Source organism: Salmo salar, chromosome 25 (assembly GCF_965601325.2).
Source record: "Salmo salar chromosome 25, fSalSal1, whole genome shotgun sequence".
Taxonomy (NCBI): Eukaryota; Metazoa; Chordata; class Actinopteri; order Salmoniformes; family Salmonidae; genus Salmo; species Salmo salar.
In genome coordinates, this window is record NC_138315.1 from 35,199,197 (window position 1) to 35,218,931 (window position 19,735).

At 42.5% G+C, this 19,735-nt stretch overlaps 1 protein-coding gene across 3 annotated transcripts; it reads right to left on the bottom strand.

Moving 5' to 3' along the window:
- Positions 1 to 9,647: 9,647 nt before the first annotated feature.
- On the bottom strand, positions 9,648 to 18,045 carry LOC106586642 (nectin-3). 3 transcript variants are annotated; one of them, XR_014382643.1, is made up of 10 exons: positions 17,891 to 18,045; positions 17,465 to 17,546; positions 16,481 to 16,828; positions 14,824 to 15,129; positions 14,427 to 14,529; positions 14,096 to 14,250; positions 13,473 to 13,569; positions 13,314 to 13,344; positions 9,860 to 12,903; positions 9,648 to 9,806 (listed from the first exon to the last, which is right to left on the bottom strand). XR_014382643.1 is itself a non-coding variant. In XM_014174148.3 (10 exons), the coding sequence occupies exons 2-9, from the start codon at positions 17,517 to 17,519 to the stop codon at positions 12,784 to 12,786; spliced, it is 1,215 nt and encodes a 404-aa protein (XP_014029623.2). In that variant the 5' UTR covers positions 17,520 to 17,546; positions 17,891 to 18,045; the 3' UTR covers positions 9,648 to 12,020; position 12,783. The 3 variants fall into 3 exon arrangements, 2 of the variants coding, with proteins under 2 accessions (XP_014029623.2, XP_014029622.2); XM_014174148.3 differs by having other exon boundaries at positions 9,648 to 12,020; positions 12,783 to 12,903; XM_014174147.3 differs by having other exon boundaries at positions 9,648 to 12,076; positions 12,783 to 12,903.
- Between the last annotated feature and the right edge of the window lie 1,690 nt (positions 18,046 to 19,735).

Consider the following 19,735-nt stretch of genomic DNA (forward strand, 5'->3'; position numbering starts at 1 on the left):
CTCATCTCCATGACCCTGAGGAACGGTCCGCCGTGTCCACCCCCATACTTCCAGCCTCCTGCCTGGTGGCACCGGTGGTCTGGGAGGTGGATGCGGATATCGAGCGGGCGTTACGGGCGGAACCCACTCCTCCTCAGTGTCCCGTGGGTCGTAAGTACGTCCCACTTGGTGTCCGCGATCGATTGATTCGGTGGGTGCACACGCTACCCTCCTCGGGTCACCCGGGGATTGAGCGTACGGTGCGTGGTCTTGGTGGGAAATACTGGTGGCCCACCTTGGTGAGGGACGTGAGGCGCTATGTCTCCTCCTGTTCGGTGTGCGCCCAGAGTAAGGCTCCTAGGCATTTGCCTAGAGGGAAATTACAGCCCCTCCCGGTTCCACAGCAACCCTGGTCCCACCTGGCGGTGGATTTCCTCACTGATCTCCCACCGTCCCAGGGCAACACCACGATCCTGGTCGTTGTGGACCGGTTCTCTAAGTCCTGCCGTCTGCTTCCTTTACCCGGTCTTCCTACGGCCCTGCAGACCGCGGAAGCACTATTCACCCACGTTTTCCGGCACCACGGGGTGCCTGAGGACATCGTTCGGTCGGAGTCCCCAGTTCACGCCCCAGGTGTGGCGTGCATTTATGGAGCGACTGGGGATCTCGGTCAGTTTGACCTCAGGTTTTCACCCCGAAAGTAATGGGCAGCTGGAAAGGATAAACCAGGATGTGGGCAGGTTTCTGCGGTCCTACTGCCGGGACCGGCCAGGGGAGTGGGTGAGCTTCGTGCCGTGGGCCGAGTTAGCCGACTCCTCGCCCCCCGACCAATCTGTCACCTTTTCAATGTGTGTTGGGTTATCAGCCGGTCCTGGGGCCCTGGCATCAGAGCCAGACGGAAGCCCCTGCGGTGGAAGACTGGGTCCAGCGCTCAAGGGAAACCTGGAACGCCGTTAAGGAGTCACTGGAACGGGCCAGGGGACAACAAAAAAGAGCGCGGACCGTCGCCGCAGTGAGGCCCCAGTGTTTGCCCCAGGGGAGAGAGTCTTGCTCTCAACCCGGAACCTGCCCCTCCGCCTGCCCTGCCGGAAACTGGGTCCGCCCCCCCTGGACATCGAGGAGCCCCCGGCGTATACAGTCCGGTCCATCTTGGACTCCAGGCGCCGGGTGAGGGGTCTGCAGTACCTCGTGGACTGGGAGGGGTACGGCCCGGAGGAGAGATGCTGGGTACCGGTGGGGGACATATTGGACCCTACGCTCATCCAGGACTTCCACCGCCTCCATTCGGATCGCCCTGCGCCTCGTCCCCCGGGACGTCCTCGCGCTGCGGGAGCCGCGCATCAGGGGGGTACTGTCACGACACCTACGGAAGGTGGCGCCCCTCCTCGCCCGGGCGGCGCTCGGCGGTTGTCGTCGCCGGCCTACTAGCTGCCATCGATTTATGTTTCACGTTCTGTTAGTTAGGTCTAGGTTAGTTGCGCACCTGTTTTGTGTTAGTTGTTAGTGGGGAGGGGTATTTAGGCTAGTTAGTTAGGTTTGTTGTTTGTGCGGGATTGTTCGTTGGTCAGGGTGTGTTCGTTATGAGGTTCTGTATTTTTGGAGTTACGCTATTCCTTTTGGGCTGCGTCCCTGGTTACGTTCTTTTAAGGGTGATGCATTTCTTTTTGCACACCTTGCACTCCGTCCCTTTGCATATTTTCCGTGAGGATATCTTATTAAATTCATTCACGGAATCTTTCTGTCTCCTGCGCCTGACTCTTCTGAATCCACAAGCCACCCGTTGTGACACTCAGATACATCCTGTTTCCATTGATAATCTATGAGATGTTTCTACAGCTTGATCGGAGTCCACCTGTGGTAAATTCAATTGATTTGACATGATTTGGAAAGGCACATACCTGTCTATATAAGGTATCACAGTTGACAGTGCTTGTCAGAGCAAAAACCAACCAATGAGGTCGAAGGAATTGTCCATAGAGCTCCGAGACAGGATTGTGTCAAAGCATATATCTGGAGAAGGGTACCAAAACAGTTCTGCAGCATTGAAGGTCCCCAAGAACACAGTGGCCTCCATCATTCTTTAATGGAAGAAGTTTGGAACCACCAAGGCTCTTCCTAGACCTGGCCGCCCAGATGGAAGCCACTCCTCAGTAAAAGGCACATGACAAGCCCGCTTGGAGTTTGTCAAAAGGCATCTTAACTTCTATGGGCTACGAGGGACGCTAGCGGGACACAGCCAGTGAAAATCAGGGCGGCAAATTCAAAAACAACAAAATGTCATAATTCAACTTTCTCAAACATACAACTATTTTACACCATTTTAAAGATACACTTATCCTTGATGTAACCACATTGTCCGATTTCAAAAAGGCTTTACAGCGAAAGCAAAACATTAGATTATGTTAGGAGAGTACATAGACAAAAATAATCACACAGCCATTTTCCAAGCATAGACATGTGTCAATAAAACCCAAAACACAGCTACATGAAGCAATAAGCTTTGACAATCTTCATCAGATGACATTCCTAGGACATTATGTTACACAATACATGTATGTTTTGTTCGATAAAGTTCATATTTATATCCAAAAACAGCATTTTACATTCCGGTGAATGTGCACATCAATTTACAAAAATACTCATCATAAACGTTGACAAAATACATAACAATTATTTTAAGAATTATAGATAGACTACCCCTGGATGCAACCGCTGTGTCAGATTTTAAAATAGCTTTATGGAGAAAGCACATTTTTCAATATTCTGAGTACATAGCTCAGCCATCACGGTGAGCTATTCAGACACCCGCCAAGTTCGGGGCAACCTAAACTCAGAATTAGTATTAGAAATATTCTCTTACCTTTGCTGATCTTCGTCAGAATGCACTCCCAGGACTGCTACTTCCACAAGAAATGTTGTTTTTGTTCGAAATAGTCCATATTTATGTACAAATACCGTTTTGTTCGTGCGTACAGATCACTTATCCAAAGGCATAATGCGTGAGCTCGGAACAAGAGACGAAAAGTCAAAATGTTCCATTACCGTACTTAGAAGCATGTCAAACGCTGTTTAAAATCAATCTTTATGGTATTTTTAACGCAAAATTGCGATAATATTCCAACCGGGCAATAGCATATTCATTCAAGAAGAAAAAGAAGGAACGGCGTGACCGCACATATCCAATCCCTTTGTTGCCAGGCAGACCACTCAGTAGCTGAGCTCCTATTATCTGCCCAGTGACAGGAAAATGCTCAAACCACTTTCTGAAGGCTTTTGACAGCCAATGGAAGCCTTAGGAAGTGCAACGTCATCCCACATTCACTGTAGTTTCGATAGAGAATCAAAAGAAGAACTACAATTCTCAGACTTTTAACTTCCTGCTTGCCATATGAGTTCTGTTATACTCACAGACACCATTCAAACAGTTTTAGAAACTTCAGAGTGTTTTCTATCCAAATCTACTAATAATATGCATATTCTAGAGTAGTAACCTGTTTAAATTGGGTACGTTTTTCATCCGGCCGTGGGTACGTTTTTCATCCGGCCGTGAAAACACTATAATTTCAATTTCTCAAACATATGACTATTTTACACCATTTGAAAGATAAGACTCTCGTTAACCTGTTAGGGCCAGGGGGCAGTATTGACACGGCTGGATAAAAAACGTACCCGATTTAACCTGTTGGGGCTACAGGTTAGCAATGAACCCCGAGCCGGGATTGCTAACAAGGCTGGAAATTCAAAACATCAAAAATCTAATAATTTCAATTTCTCAAACAATCAACTATTTTACACAATTTAAATGATAAACATCTCTTTAATCTAACCACATTGTTCGATTTTCAAAGAGGCTTTACGGCAAAAGCATAAAGTTAGATTATGTTAGGACAGTACATAGCCACAAAAGTACAAACATCCATTTTCAATTCAAGGTCAGGCGTCACCAAAAGCAGAAACCAGCTTGAATTATGCACTAACTTTTGTCAATCTCCATCAGATGACACTCCTAGGACATTATGTTATACTATACATGCATTTTTTGTTCCATCAAGTTCATATTTATATCCAAAAACAGCATTTTACAGTAGCGTGAAATTCAGATTTTTTTCTTCTCTGAAATGCTTCCGGTGAACATAACAAAATTACTATTCGAAAACATTGGTAAATTATAATATTGTCATTCAAAGAATAATATATTATCATCTCGTAATTGCTACCGAATGGCCAGATCTCAAAATAACTTTACTGGGAAATCACATTTTGCAATAAACGGGGTGCTATGCTAAGAACAACAGGCTATGCTATACAGTTAGCATCATCTAAAATCGATAATAACATTGTAAATATCCCCTTACCTTTGATTATCTCCATCAGAAGGCAGGCATCCCAGGTCCGGAAGGCATCCCAGGTCCGGAACAAATGTGGTTTCTTTTGACAAAGTTCATAATTTATGTCCAAATAACACCAAGTACTGCCAATGTGACTTCCTGGTTAAATAAAAGTAATAAAAGGAATTATTTACATACTGCACACATCATGTTTAATAGGTCAATAAAACAGATTCAAACTTCTGCATGATATTTAACAGTTTACAATATGATCAAAGCACTGAAACTAAAGACTAGTTAATAATTACATTGCCAGGAAGGAAACACCTAATAACCAAACAGCCATTCTAACTGTCACTCTATCTTTGATGCCAGTTTGCTGATGGTAACCAAATTGGGATTTTCCCCGACTTCCCCTAGAGAGATCTAACAGCTACTAGCAACAGACGCCTCAAAGGTCCTCAACTGGCAGCTTCATTAAATAGTACCTGCAAAACACCAGTCTCAATGTCAACAGTGAAGAGGAGACTCCGGGATACTGGCCTTCGAGGCAGAGTTGCAAAAAAAAAGCCATATCTCAGACAGGCCAATAAAAATAAAAGATTAAGATGGGCAAAAGAACACAGACACTGGACAGAGGAACTCTGCCTCGTAGGCCAGCATCCCGGAATCGCCTCTTCACTGTTGACATTGAGATTGGTGTTTTGCGGGTACTATTTATTGAAGCTGCCAGTTGAGGACATGTGAGGCGTCTGTTTCTCAAACTAGACACTAATGTACTTGTCCTCTTGCTCAGTTGTGCACCGGGGCCTCCCACTCTTTCTATTCAGGTTAGAGACAGTTTGCACTGTTCTGTGAAAGGAGTAGTAAACAACGTTGAACGTGATCTTCAGTTTCGTGCCAATTCTCGCATGGAATATCCTTCATTTCTCAGAACAAGAATAGACTGATGAGTTGCAGCAGAAAGTTCTTTGTTTCTGGCCAATTTGAGCCTGTAATCGAACCTACAAATGCTGATGCTCCAGATACTCAACTAGTCTAAAGAAGGTCATTTCTATTGTTTCTTTAAATCAGCACAACAGTTTTCAGCTGTGCTAACATAATTGCAAAATGTGTTTCTAATGATCAATTAGCCTTTTAAAATGATAAACTTGGATTTGCTAACACAACTTACCAATGGAACACAGGAGTGATGGTTGCTGATAATGGACCTCTGTATGCCTATGTAGATATTCCATTAAAAAGAAAATCTGCCATTTCCAGCTACAATAGTCATTTACAACATTAACAATGTCCACACTGTATTTCTGATCACTTTCATGTTATTTTAATGGACAAAAAATGTGCTTTTCTTTCAAAAACAAGGACATTTCTAAGTGACCACAAACTTTTGAACGGTAGTCTCTCATTGCTGATTAAAAAAAGGCACTCATTGTTGATTTAAGAAAAGGCAGGTGTGCAGACTAGGTTCCTCTTTAAGCATGTTTCAACTTGATAAGAGGCCGACGCCAAGCAACAGCTTGTCCCTGTGTGTTCCTATTTCCAAGCCTGAAAAACAAGGACATTACAGTGCACTAACCAAAGCAAGGCCTTGACTACTAACGTAGTAAACCACCTGCTTTCTAACTAGAGGTCGACCGATTAATCGGAGTGGCCGATTAATTAGGGCCGATTTCAAGTTTTCATAACAATCGGAAATTGGTATTTTTGGACGCTGATTTGGCCAATATTTTTAATTTTTTTACACCTTTATTTAACTAGGCAAGTCAGTTAAGAACACATTCTTATTTTCAATGACGGCATAGGAACGGTGGGTTTAACTGCCTCTTTCAGGGGCAGAACGACAGATTTTTACCTTGTCAGCTCGAGGATTCAATCTTGCAACCTTACGGTTAACTAGTCCAACGCTCTAACCACCTGCTTTACATTGCACTCCACGAGGAGCCTGCCTGTTACGCGAATGCAGTAAGAAGCCAAGGTAAGTTGCTAGCTAGCATTAAACTTATCTTATAAAAAACAATCAATCAATCATAATCACTAGTTAACTACACATGGTTAATGATATTACTAGTTTATCTAGCCTGTCCTGCGTTGCATATAATCGCTTAGGTACACGTTGCTCCAACGTGTGCCTAACCATAAACATCAATGCCTTTCTTAAAATCAATACACAAGTATATATTTTTAAACCTGCATATTTAGTTAATATTGCCTGCTAACATGAATTTCTTTTAAATAGGGAAAATGTGTCACTTCTCTTGCAACAGAGTCAGGGTATATGCAGCAGTTTGGGCCGCCTGGCTCTTTGCGAACTGTGAAGACTATTTCTTCCTAACAAAGACAGCCGACTTCGCCAAACGGGGGATGATTTAACAAAAGTGCATTTGCGAAAAAAGCACAATCGTTGCACGACTATACCTAACCATAAACATCAATGCCTTTCTTTAAAATCAATACACAGAAGTATATATTTTTAAACCTGCATATTTAGCTAAAAGAAATACAGGTTAGCAGGCAATATTAACCACGTGAAATTGTGTTACTTCTCTTGCGTTCATTGCATGCAGAGTCAAGGTATATGCAACAGTTTGGGCCGCCTGGCTTGTTGCGAACTAATTTGCCAGAATTGTACATAACATTGAAGATTGTGCAATGTAAGAGGAATATTTAGACTTAGGGATGCCACCCGTTAGATAAAATACGGAACGGTTCCGTATTTCACTGAAAGGAAAAACGTTTTGTTTTCGAGATGATAGTTTCTGGATTCGACCATATTAATGACCTAAGGCTCGTATTTCTGTGTGTTTATTATACACTGCTCAAAAAAATAAAGGGAACACTAAAATAACACATCATAGGTCTGAATGAATGAAATAATCTTATTAAATACTTTTTTCTTTACATAGTTGAATGTGCTGTCAACAAAATCACACAAAAATAATCAATTGAAATCCAATTTATCAACCCATGGAGGTCTGGATTTGGAGTCACAATCAAAATTAAAGTGGAAAACCACACTACAGGCTGATCCAACTTTGATGTAATGTCCTTAAAACAAGTCAAAATGAGGCTCAGTAGTGTGTGTGGCCTCCACGTGCCTGTATGACCTCCCTACAACGCCTGGGCATGCTCCTGATGAGGTGGCGGATGGTCTCCTGAGGGATCTCCTCCCATCCGCCAACTGCTGGACAGTCTGTGGTGCAACGTGGCGTTGGTGGATGGAGCGAGACATGATGTCCCAGATGTGCTCAATTGGATTCAGGTCTGGGGAACGGGCGGGCCAGTCCATAGCATCAATGCCTTCCTCTTGCAGGAACTGCTGACACACTCCAGCCGCATGAGGTCTAGCATTAGGAGGAACCCAGGGCCAACCGCACCAGCATATGGTCTCACAAGGGGTCTGAGGATCTCATCTCGGTACCTAATGGCAGTCAGGCTACCTCTTGCGAGCACATGGAGGGCTGTGCGGTCCCCCAAAGAAATGCCACCCCACACCATGACTGACCCATCGCCAAACGGGTCATGCTGGAGGATGTTGCAGGCAGCAGAACTTTCTCCACGGCGTCTCCAGACTCTGTCACGTCTGTCACGAGCTCAGTGTGAACCTGCTTTCATCTGTGAAGAGCACAGGGCGCCAGTGGCGAATTTGCCAATCTTGGTGTTCTCTGGCAAATGCCAAACGTCCTGCACGGTGTTGGGCTGTAAGCACAACCCCCACCTGTGGACGTTCGGCCCTCATACCACCCTCATGGAGTCTGTTTCTGACCGTTTGAGCAGACACATGCACATTTGCGGCCTGCTGGAGGTCATTTTGCAGGGCTCTGGCAGTGCTCCTCCTGCTCCTCCTTGCACAAAGGCGGAGATAGCGGTCCTGCTGCTGGGTTGTTGCCCTCCTACGGCCTCCTCCACGTCTCCTGATGTACTGGCCTGTCTCCTGGTAGCGCCTCCATGCTCTGGACACTACGCTGACAGACACAGCAAACCTTCTTGCCACAGCTCGCGTTGATGTGCCATCCTGGATGAGCTGCACTACCTGAGCCACTTGTGTGGGTTGTAGACTCCGTCTCATGCTACCACTAGAGTGAATGCACCGCCAGCATTCAAAAGTGACCAAAACATCAGCCAGGAAGCATAGGAACTGAGAAGTGGTCTGTGGTCACCACCTGCAGAACCACTCCTTTATTGGGGGTGTCTTGCTAATTGCCTATAATTTCCACCTTTTGTCTATTCCATTTGCACAACAGGATGTGAAATTTATTGTCAATCAGTGTTGCTTCCTAAGTGGACAGTTTGATTTCACAGAAGTGTGATTGACTTGGAGTTACATTGTGTTGTTTAAGTGTTCCCTTTATTTTTTTTGCAGCATATTATAATTAAGTCTATGATTTGATGGAGCAGTCTGAGTGGTGGTAGGCAGCAGCAGGCTCGTAAGCATTCATTCAAACAGCACTTTCGTGCTTTTTGCCAGCAGCTCTTCACTGTGCTTCAAGCATTGCGCTGTTTATGACTTCAAGCCTATCAACTCCCAAGATTAGGCTGGTGTAACCGATGTGAAATGGCTAGCTAGTTAGCGGGGTGCGCGCTAATAGCGTTTCAAACATCACTCGCTCTGAGACTTGGAGTAGTTGTTCCCCTTGCTCTGCATGGGTAACGCTGCTTCGAGGGTGGGAGTTGACGATGTGTTCCTGGTTCGAGCCCAGGTAGGAGCGAGGAGAGGGACGGAAGCTATACTGTTACACTGGCAATACTAAAGTGCCTATAAGAACATCCAATAGTCAAAGGTATATTAAATACAAATTGTATAGAGAGAAATGGTCCAATAATAACTACAACCTAAAACTTCTTACCTGGGAATATTGAAGACTCATGTTAAAAGGAACCACCAGCTTTCATATGTTCTCATGTTCTGAGCAAGGAACTTAAACGTTAGCTTTCTTACATGGCACATATTGCACTTTTACTTCTCCAACACTTTGTTTTTGCATTATTTAAACCAAATTGAACATGTTTATTTATTTGAGGCTAAATTGATTTAATTGATGTATTATATTAAGTTAAAATAAGTGTTCATTCAGTATTGTTGTAATTGTCATTATTACAAATACATTTTATTTTAAATGAGACGATTAATCGGTATCGGCTTTTTTTCGTCCTCCAATAAAGGGTATCGGCGTTGAAAAATCATAATCGGTCGACCTCTAATTCTAACTACTAATGTAGTGAAAAGACCTGCATTGTAACTTATAATGTAGTGAAAATACCTACATTCTAACTACCAACTGCAAACAGTAACCACCGGTTGTCACGGCTGTTTGTAGGATCGGACCAAAATGCAGCGTGTTTGTAGTTCAACATCTTTATTTATTCGTGAAACGTAATGCAATACACTACATACTTGAACTAACAAAAACAACAAACCGTGACGCAGAGAGAAAACACACTACTCAAAATATAATCACCCACAAAAACAAGTGGGACAAACATCAGCTTAAATATGACCTCCAATTAGAGACAACCAGCTGCCTCTAATTGGAGATCATACCAAACAAAACCAACATAGAAATACAAAACTAGAAACTGAACATAGAAATACAAAAACAGACAAACACCCCGTCATGCCCTGGCCTACTCTACCATAGAAAATAACAACTTACTATGGTCAGGACTTGACACCGGTGGCCAAAAATGCCATGCTACACTAATGCTAGTCTAAATCAACAAATAACACAGGGTTCATCAGGGATAGGGTTAATACGTGGATCATAAGGCAGCTGTTAGTGGAGCTTATGTTCCCAGTGGATCACTTGGTTTCATGGTTCCTTTTACAGTATAACTGCTCGCTGTACCAAAACTGCATAACCGCATAATATAAAGGAATTAATTTTGGAGCCGCTGCAAGAAGTACCATCAGCCAAAGGTGTGTGTACAGTAGTAGTTACTGACAAGGTTCTCCATTTCATACATATGTCATTTAGCTTATACCAGGGCTCCCTTTAGTTGGCTTCAACACTTACAGTACATTTCATTCAGAAAGTATTCACACCCCTTGACATTTTCTACATTTTGTTGTGTTACAGTCTGAATGTATTACATTTAGATGTTGTGTCACTGGCCTACACATAATACCCCATAATGTCAAAGTGGAATTATGATTTTAGAAATGTGTACAAATAAAAAAATACATGAAAAGCTGAAATGTCTCGAGTCAATAATTATTCAACTCCTTTGTTATGGCAAGCCTAAATAAGTTCAGGAGAAAAAAGTTACTTAACAAGTCACAAAATAAGTTACATGGACTCACTCTGTGTCCAATAAGTGTTTCAAATGATTTTTTGAATGACTACCTCATCTCTGTACTCCACACATACAGTTACTATAAGGTCCCTCAGTCTAGCAGTGAATTTCAAACACAGATTGAACCACAAAGACCATGGAGGTTTTCCAATGCCTTGCAAGAAGGGCACCTATTGGTGGACGGGTCAAAAAAGCAGACATATTGAATATCCCTTTGAGCATGGTGAAGTTATTAATTACACTTTGGATGGTGTATCAATACACACAGTCACTACAAAGATACAGGCGTCCTTCCTAACTCAGTTGCCGTAGTAGAGGAAGGAAACCGCTCAGGGATTTCACCTTTAGGCCAATGGTGATTTTGAAACAGTTAGAGTTTAGTGGCTGTGATAGGAGAAAACTGAGGATGGATCAACAACACTGTAGTTACTCCACAATTCTAATCTAAATGACAGAGTGAAAAGGAGGAAACTTTCTACAGAAAAAAATATTCCAAAAAATATTGCAATTATGATGCATCATGTGCATCCTAAAGTGAAAAGAAATTAACTTTATGTCCTGAATAGAAAGTACTATGTTTGGGGCAAATCCAACACAAAACATCGCTGAGAACCACTCTTCATACTGTATTTTCAAGCATGGTGGTGGCTGCATCATGTTATGGGTATGCTTGTCATCGGCAACAACTCGGGAGTTTCTTTTTGTCTAAAAATAAATGGATATAGAGCTAAGCACAGGCAGTGTCCTAGAAGAAAACCTGGTTCACTCTGATTTCCAACAGATACTGGGAGACAAATTCCCATTAAAGCAGAACAATAACCTAAAACACAAGACCAAATATACATTGGAGTTACTTACCAAGACGACATTACATGTTCGGGAGTGGCCTAGTTACAGTTTTTACTTAAATTGGCTTGAAAATTAATGGTAAGACTTGAAAATGGCTGTCTGGCAATGATCAACCAGCTTGACAGAGCTTAAAGAATTATAATAATGTCCAAATATTGTACAATCCAGGTGTGCAAAGCTCTAAGAGACTTAGCCAGAAAGACTTACGGCTGTAATCACTGCCAAAGATGATTCTAGCATGTATTGACTTATGGGTGTGAACACTTATGTAAATGAGATATTTCTGTATTTCGTTTTCAATAAATGTGCAAACATTTCAAAAAATATGTTTTCACTCTGTCATTATGGGTTATTATGTGTAGATGAGTGAGGAAAAATGATTTTTTATCCATTTGAAATTCAGGCTGTAACACAACAAAATATGGAATAAGTCAAGGGGTATGAATACTTTCTGAAAGCACTGTACATACATACTGTACATTCATACATACAGGAGAGTTCTTGTTCCCGCTGAAGCAACAAAGCCCCTCAACCACGGCAAGGCGGAGTCCACGAGAGGGGAACAAAAATCTGAAACGAGGACCAGCACTGGGTGAAGCGGTGATGGAATCGAGGTTTCCAATGTCCTAGAAGATATTGCTCATTAGATGGTTGGAGAATGTGCTTATTCTGTTAATTCTTGTACAATTTTTTAAAACTTTTGACCCCTTTTTCTCCACAATTTCGTGGTAGCCAATTGGTAGTTACAGTCTTGTCTCATCGCTGCAACTCCCGTACGGACTCGGGAGAGGCAAAGGCCAAGAGCCATGCATCCTCTGAAACAAAAGCCACACTATCATGCGTCCGACAAAACCAAGCCACACTGTTTCTTGACACAATGCCTGCTTTACCCGGAAGCCAGCCACACCAATGTGTCGGAGGAAACACTGTACACCTGGCGACCGTGTCAGCGTGCATGCGCCCAGCCCGCCACAGGAGTCATTCGAGCACGATGGGACAAGAACATCCCTGCCAGCCAAACCCTCCCCTAACCCAGCCAATTGTGCGCTGCCCCATAGGTCTCCCGGTCGCGACAGAGCCTGTACTCGAACCAGGATCTCTAGTGCCTTAGACCACTGCGCCACTCGGGATAATGTTTCTATTCTTTGCAGATGGTTAGAACATTGGAGAATTAGATTTTTCTGGCATTAAACCTGTCCGGCGATTTCTTTGAGCTAACACAATAAATATACTTAATGAACAGACAATCTATCAAAAATAAAAAACATCTGGAATAATACAAATAAAAAATAAAATGTTTCCAGAAAACAAATAAGGTATATTGTTCCATACATCATGATACTTCTTCCTCCTCCTCAGGCTCCTTCCTGGTTTGGACAGTCGCAGCCAATGGGTCATCTTCACCTTCCTCAACCTTGTCATGTCTCCTCGTCTTGGAAGATATTGATATAGTCTGGAATCAAACGGACATTATTACAGTATCATTACATAGAAACCATTGGCTAATGAGAAACCTAATTCGTAAGTTTAGTCACAAAACAATGGAGGACAGTGAAATACATATGTAGCAACTTCATTTGATCACCCAGTTGAGGGAACTGGAGAACTTCCCGGCAATGTAGGACATTTAACACTTGTAGTATATTTGAGGTTAAAAAGGCTTTTAAAGTTTGCAGTTTCCACTTTGAAATTTCAGATTAGATTTTCCTCATGAAAAATGTATCAACCCTTACAAAAATGTCTATGAATTATAATTTTCATAATAATTCAAATTTCCTGTTGCTGCACGATTATTTTCCTGCTGTAGCAAACTGACTCAAATTAAGATCCTACATCTGTAACTACTCACTAACCACAGCATACCTGTTCTGGTGCCTTGGCCACAATTGAACTCCTGGAAAATATTGTCCAGGAAAAGAAAATATATTAACTTGAGCAAAATCAATATATGATCATCTAATGCAAATGCATTATTTTCACAATGCAAAATTCAGTTCATGATATTACAGTAGTTGATATTACCAGGGAAACTGTCTGTATTTCCACCAGTACCATACAAGTGCAGCAGAAACAATCAGACATAGAATGACCAGTAGAACCCAACAGGCAGCAGAGGTCTCTGTGAAGAGATAGGGAATACAGTTATTATAAGAAACAGTCTGTATTTATAATTACATGTAATCTTGTTGCCCTAGCAACCATCATGGCTCTAATGCAAACATTTTCCTGCAGAAAGCAAAGAGATAATACCAGGTTATAAGTCATGTACATATGCAGTAAGAGATGAGTGTGTATCATGACCATCTTAGTGGTTATACAGTAACTTCCTATAGAAAGGGTAATGAGGCCATAAGTCTGATACTAACACATGCAGTGAAAGATAAGTGAGCATCTGGCTCAACTTTGTCATCCATGCAACATCACATTTCTCATAACTTCATATATGTGTTTTATGTGTATACCAGGAATGCCTATATTGTTGCCAGACAAATGTCCCTATGGGACAATAAACTATTCATTCAATCAATCAATCATGTAACAATTATAAGCATCTTATAAAACAGCATAAGCAAATAGTTAAGCAACCAGCATGAATAGTGTGTGAGTGGGTGTGTGTGTGTCTCTCTCTCTCAGGTGCTTCTCACCAGAGGATATGTGTACATAGAGGGAGCCAGTTGCTCGTCCGTAAGGGTTGGAGGCCTCACAGACATAGAGACCATTCAGCTCAGAGTTGAGACTGAGGAGGTGCAGTTTGTCTCCCTCTGCTCTCACCGAAGACCCAGGCCATGGCTGGACCAACCTGGGGGAGAGAGAGGAGAAGGGCTTTGTGTGTGTGTGAGATAGGCAAAGGCATCATTTGACTACCATCATAATATATGAACATACTGAAGCTTCAAGCTAATCTGTTTCATATGTTTAAACAAGTGTACCTAACATTTACATTTAAACTGGTTTGAACTAGTTTCCAGTGAGTACCTGCTCCAGGTGTAGTTGGGTTGTGGGTTACCATCTGCTACACATAGTAAGACTGTGGTTTTAGAGGTCTCACTAAGGGTAACGTTCAATGACTGAGGTGGATCTATGAGAGAGAGAGAGAGAGAGATGGTTACAGTTACTGCAGATATAGAATGTAAATAGACCTACACACCAAGACAGACCCATAACAATGACACTACAGACTCTGAGCAGTGGGCAGGAAAGAAACTTTCATCCACAGATGAGGAAACACTAAGAAATATTTCTTCCTTCATTTCAGTTTGATAGATTACTTGCAGTAGAGGAGCAGTACAATGAAAGCACATAAAGGTCCATACCACTTGTGTGCCTCAGTGGATGTCTATAGTGTAGGACAGTGGTAGTAGAATATATTTACAGTGGATGTTTATGCTGTAGTTGTAGGTCTTCTCTGTTACCAGGGCAGACTGGTTGACCACACACTGGACCTGCTGCTGATTGGCTGCCTTGGTTGGTACCCCAAGCAGGTGGCTGAGTACTGTGGTGGTGCCGTTGGCGTGCTGGGTAGAGTTGGTCACTATCCTCAACAAACTGCCGAATGCACCTGTCTTCCACGTCACTTCTGCCTGTGGCTTGGCTCCAGCAGCCACACAGGTTGCAAATACAACCTCATTCTCCCCAATGACAGGAGGAATATCAACTGTCACATTCACCACTGGAGGGACTATGGCCAGAAAACAAACAAACAGAGAAAAGAAAACATGAACAAATCACTAATTATAAATGTGGAACCATATGTAACCGATGTGAAATGGCTAGTTAGTTAGCAGTGGTGCGCGCTAATAGCGTTTCGATCAGTGACGTCACTCGCTTTTGTGGCGCGATGGGTAACGATGCTTCGTGGGGTGTCAGTTGTTGATGTGTGCAAGGGTCCCTGGTTCGAGCCCGGGTTGGGGCGAAGAGAGGGACGGAACCTACACTGTTACACATACATGAAAAAAACAACCAAAATACACACAGCCCATCATGTAAAGCTTATCCAAATGCTCATGTCACATGACCAACAAACTTTAAATAAACCCAATCATGTTCTCCATCTTGCCAATTGCAATATATACCATTAGTAGCTATACATTTACTGTATTGGAGGTTTGGTCAAATCCAGTTAACAGGTTTTAGCTCACCCTGATGAGAGGTACCTGCACCTGAGGTATTAAGTTTCACACACATCACTAAAGCTGTTTTTCATTTTCAGCAGTTCCACTGACAAGCATTCACAATCCCAGTGATTATGCTGTTAAGGGATGCTGTATATAGTGGTGTATATATTCCAACATCTGTTCCACCATTAGGTAAACTATTAATGCCTGTACTCTCCTGGTTACAGCTTGAGTAAGAGGATACACTCAGGAAAAAAAGGCGCTGAATACAACCATATAATGTAGTGTTCTTTGGTTTGTCCCCATACGGGAACCCTTCTTCGTGCTTCGTGTATGTCCTAACCGACTTGCCAAAACTATAGTTTGTTAACAAGAAATGTGTGGAGTGGTTGAAAAACGATTTTTAATGACTCCAACCTAAGTGTATGTAAACTCCCGACTTCAACTGTATGAGGGTGCAATGAGATACCCGATGGGTTGGACAAGACTCTTCTCATCAATAATCTTTAAACAAAACTTTTACTCAAAAGCTGGAAATAAGCCAATCCTCCGTCTTTCACGAAATGGAAAGTTCAAATGCGTTATTAATTTAAAAAAATTTAAAGAGCGTGGGCGACGGAGAGAAACAAAATCGTGCAGTTTGAAGCCATGTGGCAGAAAGTGTTGCGGGTGCTGGAAATAGGGGTGGGGGCTAGTGGGTCTGGCGGGTGTGCTGTAGATGTTTGTATGTATGATGTAGTTGTTTGTATGTGTTTGTTTTGTATTGTTGATAAAAGATCATATAAAATCTTGTAAAAAAAATACAAAAATGTACCAACCAACTTTTTAGCTGTCGAGTGTTGGTTATCACACGCAGTCTTTCTAGACTTTCAAAAGTAGAAACATCGAATCAAAGAGTGAAGGAAGAGTTCTTACCAAGCACAGTCAGGGGTATCTCTGTAGTGTATGCGCCACTGGGGAAAACACTGAAGATACATGTGAAGGTGCCTTCATCAAGCAGTCTGACAGCTGTTATTCTAATAGATCCAAGGTTTTCTGATGGGTTCCCAATAAACTGGACTCTACCTGCCAATCCATTTGGTGCAATAAACTTAGTAACCCCATTGGGATGAATCAGCATAAAATTATGGTTCTGTGTTTCTTCCCAAGTACTTTTCTGCCATGTTATCTGTTCAAGCTCCTCGTCTGTCTCTATCAGTCTGCAGGATAAGTCCACATCCTCCCCCAGTACTACAGTCCTGCGTCCTCCAATCACCTGTGTACCTGAAGAGAAAACACAAGCCAAAAAAACAAATCCAAAAGAGACCTGTAGAATAGATGCTTATGAACTCTAATAAACAGAGATGTTACCTAAACACACAGACAAGACCATTATTAGTATTTAGCTGTGCTTATGAACTATGATATCCTATTGATGCTGAAATGTGGCTATTGCAACAACAAATGTGCCAATTGCTCAATCTTTGACCCTAAGCCCATTTGGGCAGCCATAGTCAGAGGAGATGGCTAAAGCACGTACTGATCTGGGTCCAGTCTCGGCTGAAACTACTTAGTGAATATGTTATTAGAATAATAAGCGAAAGGCCCTGACTCTGTTCTTACACTTAATCAAGACTATGATATTCAAGACATTCCTAGATACTTGTGCATGCTCAGCATGTCTCAAAACATACTGAGTTAAAAACATAGTAAACACACTGAGTTAAAAACATAGTAAACATGCTGAGGTAAAAACATAGTAAACATACTGTGCCTTATCGTACCCTAAAAGGACCAGGACTGCAATTTAATGGTGGGGTTTTGTGGTTGTTATTGTCCTTGCATTGTGTCAACATTAAAAGAGAGAAAAAAACATGCACTCAAAATTATGGCATTTTATGACATCAATTGGAAACATACTTTCTGTATCCATCTGGATGATGAGTAGAATCACAGAGCACAGCTTCAGTAACATGCTTTGCTCTTCTCATTGCTAGGATCACTAGGGAAAATGTAATAATAGCATTATATTACATTTTGAGATTGGCGTTTTGTAATAATGACGACCTATTAATTGTTTATGTACGACAGTTATGTTGGGTAAGCTACAAAAGCATGCTCGTGCGGCAGAATCGATATCCGCTCTTATAAACCCAGGTTCGTTACACTATGTTGCATACAATGCTAATTATTCGAGCAATGCCCTGCAATCATTACTCTTTGATGGAGACTATGCACATCTTGCAAAGTAGCCTATACCTTACTACAAAAATAAACAAACAGTCCTACATTGGTCAGTAATAATGGAACTAAACAAGAGCAACTGTAAATGTATAGGCCACAAACCTTTGATGAATGTAAGTTCTTCTGCTGAAGCATCCGACACCTTTTCCTACCACAATACCGCTCCAATAGGAAAACGCTTATTCAGTAAAGGCGTCCAACGGAAAAGGTTCTTCTTCGATGAGGTTTAACGTCGGTTGGCATCGAATAAATGTTGCATTACCGCCTCCTAGAATGGAGTACAACTCCTTTATACTTTGCTTAAAAAAATAGACAAATAAATAGACAAATACCCTACCATCTAACCCTACAATCACTTAAATCAAAAATAAAAACACCACCCTACTCCACTATTTAAATATATTTAGTCCTACTTCAGGCCAACAGGCTGAAAGTATGGGACGCCACCACTTAACAAATCAAATTAAATTGTATATCACATGAGCTGAATACAACAGTTGTAGACCTTACAGTGAAATGCTTACTTACAAGCCCTTAACCAACCATGCAGTTTTAAGAAAAATAAGTGTTAAGAAAGTATTTTCTAAAATAAACTTTAAAGAAGAAAAATTGTAATATAACAAATAATAAAGGAGCAACAATAAAATAACAGTAGAGAGGTTATATACAGTGGGAACCGGTACAGAGTCAATGTGCAGGGGCACAGGTTAGGCGAGGTAATTTAGGTAATATGTACATGTAGGTAGAGGTAAAGTGACTATGCCGTGCGGTAGCAGAGAGAAAAGTCTATGACTAGGGTGGCTGGAGTCTTTGCCAATTTTAGGACCTCCCTCTGACACCGCCTGGTATAGAGGGCCTTGATGGCAGGAAGCTTGGCCCCAGTGATGTACTTGTCCATGCGCACTACCCTCTGTAGTGCCTTGCGGTCGAAGGCCGAGCAGTTGCAATACCAGGCAGTGATGCAACAAGTCAGGATGCTCTCGATGGTGCAGCTGAAGAACATTTTCAGGATATGAGGACCGATGCCAAATAAGTGTTGTCGTGCCCTCTTCATGACTGTCTTGGTGTGTTTGGACAATTATATTTTGTTGATAATGAGGACACCAAGGAACTTGAAGCCCTCAACCTGCTCCAATACAGACCCGTCGATGAGAATGGGGGCGTGCTTGGTCCTCCTCCTGTATTCCACAAACATCTACTTTGTCCTGATCACGTTGAGGGAGAGGCTGTTATCCTGGCACCACACTACCAGTTCTCTGACCTCCTCCCTATAGGCTGTCTCATCGTTGTCGGTGATCAGGCCTACCACTGTTGTGTCATCTGCAAACTTAATGATGGTGTTAGAGTCGTGCTTGGCCATGCACTCATGGGTGAACAGGTAGTACAGGAGGGGACTGAGCACACACCCCTGAGGAGCCCAGTGTTGAGGATCAGCATGGAGGACATGTTGTTACCTACCCTTACCACCTGGGGGTGGCCCGTCAGGAAGTCCAGGATCCAGTTGCAGAGGGGGGTGTTTGGTCCCAGGGTTCTTAGCTTAGTGACGAGCTTTGAGGGCACTATGGTGTTGAACGCTGAGCTGTAGTCAATGAATAGCATTCTCCCGTAGATGTTCCTTTTGTCCAGGTGGGAAAGGGCAGTGTTGAGTGCAATAGAGATGGCATCATCTGTGGATCTTTTGGGGCGGTATGCAAATTGGAGTGGGTCTAGGGCTTCTGGGATAATGGTGTCGATGTGAGCCATTATCAGCCTTTCAAAGCAATTCATGGATACAAATGTGAGTGCTACGGGTCGGAAGTCATTTTGGCAGGTTACCTTGGTGTTCTTGGAAACAGGGACTTTGGTGGTCTGCTTGAGGATACATACAGGAGGTACCAGTACAGCTGATGCTCTCATGCATGCTTCAGTGTTGCTTGCCTAGAAGCAAGCATAGAAGTCATTTAGCTC